The following is a 6000-nucleotide window of genomic DNA, read 5'->3' on the forward strand; positions in this document are numbered from 1 at the left end:
CTCACCATGGCGCCCAGTCAGGGAAGGTGCCCAATGGCTGGTGATGAAGAAAGGACTATCCGGGCTGTTCAAAGTCTGTCTCATTCCCAGCTCCCACCTGGACCCACACCCAAACTAGAAAATTGGTTCTCAAGAGAAAAACATATACATGTCCTCTTGGGGACATTTCTGTCTTGTTCACTGTTGTGTCCCCAGAGGATGGCACAAGGTAGGTCTGTTGAATGAGTGGGGATGACATGGTGCCCATCGCTTTGTGCTGCTTCAAGGAGAAAGGGGGTGATACGGACATCACACTTCACACCGTGTCTGGCACCAAGTAGGTGTTCAACAAACGTCCAGTCTGCTGTTTGTGTTTTACCCTGGGGCTCTCACAAACACTTCTCCAGACACGTGCTTCACAGGGGCACAAATCTACCCCACTGGGCCCAGCGGGCTTCCTCTGCTCCAGGGAGAGGCAGGGCCTGATCACAATATGGAGCTCTACCCTTTGGGTCTTCCGGCAGAAGCCTTAAACCCAGGCTGCTGGGAGCTTCCAGAAAATTCTATCATGGCTCCTCAGGGCCCCACACCTGGCTGGCTACAGTCCTGGGGACACAAGGATCTAGAAGAGATTTTTTTTTTTTTTTTTACAGAATTTGGAGTGGAGACCTTATCTTTTGGGCCTAAGGCACCATCTTCCATCTTCTTCACCCAGCCAAAGGGATTTGATCCAACAGAACAGAGTGGGAGGCAAAAGCTGAGAGAACAAAAGGATTCGGCAAGGAATCTGATGCCCAACCCTGCCTCGGGCTACAGCCCGGGCCAGAGGCTCCTCTAGGCCTTGCAGGCCTAAAGCCTATTTCCTGGCCGTCTCCATGTTTGCCTGGCGGACCGCGCGGAGCCGAGGGAAGTTAAATATAGTCTTAGCATCCCCGCTGAACGGCTCCCCGCATCGGTGCCCGAGAGTGCCACCTGGTGGCCCACTCCGGGCTCCTCGGTGGAATAAGAGCCATGGGGGGGGATGGGCGTTATCAAGATGGCCGCCTCAGGCAGCCTTGGTGTTGAGAGAGCGCGCGCGTGAGCGCGCGCGCAAGAGAGAAAGAGAAAGAGAGAGAGAGTGAGAGTGAGAGACAGTGTGAGAGACAGTGTGAGAGAGAGTGTGAGAGGGAGTGTGCGCGTGGTTTCCCCCTCACTGCTGGCCGCTGCCCCATTCTTTCTGGTTGCTAAATCACCACCAAAATGGCTTCCCCAGAAAACTCCAGGAAGGGCCTGGAGTCTGGCCTGGGCCTAAATCCACGCCTCCCAGGCAGACACTCACCATGTCAGTCAGGCTGCAGAACTCTTCCAGCCTGAGGAGCATCCCCTCAATGGTCTCCTCCACCTCCTTCGCCTGAAAAGAGACAATATCCTGGAGATTAGCAAGTGGTTTCCAGGGAGACAAACGCCCTTCACTGGTTTTTTTTTGTGTGTGTGTGTTTTTTTTTAAAGCAAACTAAATCTTAGGATTATCTGCCCAGTTCCCTTCAGACCTCCTTTACCTTTTCAAAACCTCTCCTAGCCTCATTTAAAATCGTGATAAGCTGTCCACGATCTTGACGCCTGTGGACAGAGGCCTGGTTAAAGCCACCATGGCCCATCCACTCCGTGCAGATTTCACAAGCGAGGAGATGAATGAAAACTAGCAGGAAACAGGACAAAGCTATCCTTATCATCCCATTGTTCGGATGAGGAAACTGAGGCTCAGGGGTGAGGTAAACCTGCTCGAGGTCACACAGCTAGCAAGTGGTGGGGCCAGGATTCCCACTGGGCTTGAGTCCATAGCCTCAAAGCTCTTACAAACCGTGAGAAACACCCCCTAACAAACACCACGGAGAGTTAACACAAGATGCGGAAGAGGCAGAAATAGAAACCCATCCTTGTACCAACACACGAAGGACGTACGTGGTTTACCAGAAAGGCCTGGAACCATACAGACCAAACTGCTAATAGTTAGGGGATGTACTTACACTAAATGATCACTCAATCTGAAATTCAAATTGAACTGGGCATCCTGTAGTTTATCTGGCAACCTATTAATGGTGCTTCCTTGGCCCTGGAGAGTAGGAATTGGGGAACAGGGTCTGACAAGGGGGACTCGAGTGCTTTATGTTATCTGAAGGGTTCAAACCTCGAGGGACCAGGGCTGGGCAGTGACGTCATGAGTGACATCAAGGAGTAAAGCAGGCTGCCGGGGCTTTGCGGCGATCTGAAAAGTGCTTGCCCAAATCTAGAACATCTAGCAGCCATCAGTAAACACAGACCCGGGGCTGCCAGAGCCTTCCATTTTTCGAGAGAAGCCAGAAATTTTAATGTTATGGAAAATGTCCCAATTTTTAAATGGTAGCATGGATTCATGTCCTGCCAAGCACGGGCCAAGCCAAACATGACCGTGCAAGGGTCTGCCAGTTTACAACCCCATTTAAATCACTTGTGCAAAAACTAGTTTGAACCTTTTTCTCCCCCCTCTCAAGTATGTACCGTGTGCATGACTTCTAAAATACCCCTTTTTGGTTTGGTTTTGTTTCTGTAATGACCAGGCATCTAGCAAGAAAGTTGCCGAGAACATGAGCCACTTGCTCGGGCTTCCCCAGGCCAGACGGTTCTGCTCCAGGGAGGCAACACCAGACATTTCTGGGCAGGCCTGGTACCTGTGCCCCGACACCTGATGCCTCCGCTTATTGCCTGCTTGTCCGGGACAGAGGGTGATGCCCTCGTTGCTAACACCACAAAATCAACGGCTGTGCAAAAAAAAAAAAAAAAAATCTTTCTGGCTGGAGTAAAAATAGTACCGAGTTGCAATTTTAAACTCTGGAACCTTCATCTCGCAGCTGGGACTATTTCTGTGCCTGCACGGGGGAGGCTTGACAAGGAAGGGGACCACAGCGGAGGGAGGACTGAGAGACACACAGGACGCTCTCTCCGCCCCCCAAAAAGTAAGATCACAGGAAAAGAAGCCCTTAATGCGCTAAGGAGAGAAGGAGACAAGAGGCCAGAGAGATGGAAGACAGGAAGGTTGGTCGCTTCCTTCTGCTCGCAGAGGGAGGGGATGAAGCGGGAGAAGGGCACAGATGGGCGGGGGAGGCTCCCCCCCCAGAGTGCAGGTGCAGACACCCCAGACCCGGCCGAGGAAGGCAACACCTGCAGAGGGACACGGATGCCCTCGCCCCAGCTGGACAGGCCGCCTCCTTCCCCGGCGGGGCCTGAAGCTCTTTGCTCAGAAGAAGCACATCTCCCCCTACCCTGGCGGGTTCGAGAAGGAGGCTAGTCAGTCCCAGGTTCAAATCCCATCCTCTCTTTTGCCAACCATGGGACCTTCATTCAAGGGTCTGAATTTCAGTCGGCTCCCCTGTGACAGTGTCGCCACACCGGTCTGGCAGGTTGTTAGAAGGTTAACCTCACATAATGAATGCGGTCAAATCAGTGGACAGAGGGCTGACACACAGTAGGTGCATAATAGGTGGTTGCTTTATGTATCTCTCTCCCTAGATAATAAAAACAATGGCTAATCACTAATAAAGGGATTATTTCATTTGATTCTCACAAGACCTCTACATAGTAGGGGCTATAATTTCCCCCTTTTTATGAATTGAGAAACAGAGGGCCAGAGAGCTTAAGTCACTCGCTCAAGGTCAGCCAGCTAATAAACTCGGAAGCCAGATTTGACCCTGTGCACTCTGAAGAGCTGAAGTTTATAACTACGAAGAGGCTCTTTGGGGGGGGGGGTGTCCCCTTTATTGCTGCCTGTCAGCTACAGTCTCCGTCCCCCATCTCTTCCCCATCCTGGGGCAGGGCCCCAGTGCAGTAGAGAGCCGAGAAAGCACTTGCTGACTGGCCGGCTAAGGAGAAACGAGCCCGGAGACATTCCCAACCAACAGGAAGGAGCTCAGGATTAGCCAACCCATCATGCCCACAAATCATTCACAGGACAATTTTCTCTCAAGATAATCCCCTAAGTGGCCTCAGAAATGAGAGTCCTGCAGGCGGCAGCCCACACGCCTTGTTCACCAGCCCATCAGCGAAATGAATGCCCTTGCCCTCCTGTGCACCTCCCTGGGCATAAACTGTCCCACTCCGAGGGGAAGGCAAATGGCTCTCCTGGAGTGACATTCAGAGCACGGCTGGCCGGTGGGCATTTTTAACACACGTGAATCATGGCATCTCCTTTCTTACATCAATCTCCCCAAGTGCCAATCCCAGCTTCCCAGCTGGGCATGCCAGAGAGCCAAAACGGGGCTGGCCCCGGCCCACCGGTGACAGGCACCCAAAACCCGACGAACAGACCCTCCACCATGGGCTTCTCCAACTCAGGAAGGGGAAACCCCATTGTCCGTTGCTCAGTCCAGACACCTGGGCGCATCCTTTTTTTTTTTTTTTTTTTTTTTTAAGATTTTATTTATTTATTTGACACAGAGAAAGAGAGAGAGAGAGAGCACAAGCAGGGGGAGTGGCAGGCAGGCAGAGGGAGAGGGAGAAGCAGGCTCTCTGCCGAGCAGGGAGCCCGATGCAGGGCTCGATCCCAGGGTCCTGGGATCGTGACCTGAGCCGAAGGCAGCTGCTAAACCGACTGAGCCACCCAGGCGCCCACACCTAGGAGCATCCTTGATGCACCTTCCTTCCTCAGCCCGGCCATCCAGTGTGTTTGCAAATCCTCTCTGGGCCGCCTTCGGACCATGGCCTGAAGCCCACCGCTTCTGTCCACCCTCCTCGCCGCCACCCTGGCACCGGGCACAGTCCTTGCTCACTGGCCCCTGCTTCCGCTTACTCCTCTGTCGAAACCAAAGCCCTCGTCGGCGGGAAATCTTCCGCCATCCGGGCTCACGGCCACTGGGGCCCCTACAACCGCAAACTGGATGATGACAAATGCAGCTGAGTGTTGGGAGCCCCTGGAACCCTCGCATGCTGCTGGGGGCCGTGTGACCCGGCGCCACTGCTGTGGAACCCAGTCTGGCACTCTTTGAGAAGGTGAAACGCAGTTACCCTATGACCCAGCAACATAGCCCAGGGAACTGGAAACACGATGTTCTTACAAAAACGTGTGCATTATTCATGAGAGCCGAAAAGTGGAACCAACTCAAGGTCCATCAAGTGATGAATGAACAAACAAAATGTGCCGCGTCCACACTATGGAAATACTATATGGCAGGGGCACCTGAGTGGCTCAGTCAGTGAAGTGTCTGCCTTCGGCTCAGGTCATGATCCCAGGGTCCTGGGATCGAGCCCCGCATCGGGCTCCCTGCTCAGTGGGGAGCCTGCTTCTCCCTCTGCCTCTGCCTGCTGCTCCCTCCGTTTGTGCTTGTGCTTTCTCTCTGTCAAACAAATAAATAAAATCTTAAAAAAAAAAGAAATATTATGTGGCAATAAAAAGGAATGTCGACCTGATACATGTTAGAGCATGGATAATCCTCAAAAACATGAAGCTGAGTGAAAGAAGCCAGACGCAGGACGCCTGGGTGGCTCAGTTGGTTAAGCGACTGCCTTCGGCTCAGGTCAGGTCATGATCCTGAAGTCCCTGGATCGGGTCCCGCATCGGGCTCCCTGCTCAGCAGGGAGTCTGCTTCTCCCTCTGACCCTCCCCCCTCTCATGTGCTCTCTCTCAAATAAATAAATAAAATCTTAAAAAAAAAAAAGTCAGACACAAAAGGCCAAGTATCACATGATTCCTTTTAGGTGAAATGTTCAGAAGAGGCAAATCCACAGAGACAGAAAAGCAGATCACTGGTTGGGGGGTAATGAGAAGCGGGAGAATGAGGGAAGAAGTGCTAATGGTCATGGGGTTCCTTTCTTGCGGGATGAAAATGCTCCGGAACGAGGTCATGGTGACGTTTGCACAACATGGTGAATGTACTAAAACCCACTGAACTGTATACTTTAAAATGGTAAATGTTTTGTTACATGAATTATAGCTTAATTGGAAAAAAAAACAGGGCACCTGGGTGGCTCAGTCGGTTAAGCGACTGCCTTCGGCTCAGGTCATGATCCCGG

At 52.2% G+C, this 6000-nt stretch overlaps 1 protein-coding gene across 7 annotated transcripts in view; it reads right to left on the reverse strand.

The window, feature by feature from the left end:
• BCAS4 (breast carcinoma amplified sequence 4) overlaps positions 1–6000 on the reverse strand; it is a 60867-nt gene that overhangs the window by 44111 nt on the left and 10756 nt on the right. For all 7 annotated transcript variants that reach the window (XM_073883959.1, XM_025853360.2, XM_073883960.1 and 4 more), the window contains exon 2: positions 1298–1369. In XM_073883959.1, the coding sequence (XP_073740060.1) occupies positions 1298–1369 (72 nt within the window). The remainder of the gene's footprint in view (positions 1–1297; positions 1370–6000) is intronic.

This window comes from Callorhinus ursinus, unplaced genomic scaffold (genome assembly GCF_003265705.2).
Source record: "Callorhinus ursinus isolate GAN/ISIS: 27379988/994484 unplaced genomic scaffold, GSC_fseal_2.0 scaffold53, whole genome shotgun sequence".
Classification (NCBI taxonomy): domain Eukaryota; kingdom Metazoa; phylum Chordata; class Mammalia; order Carnivora; family Otariidae; genus Callorhinus; species Callorhinus ursinus.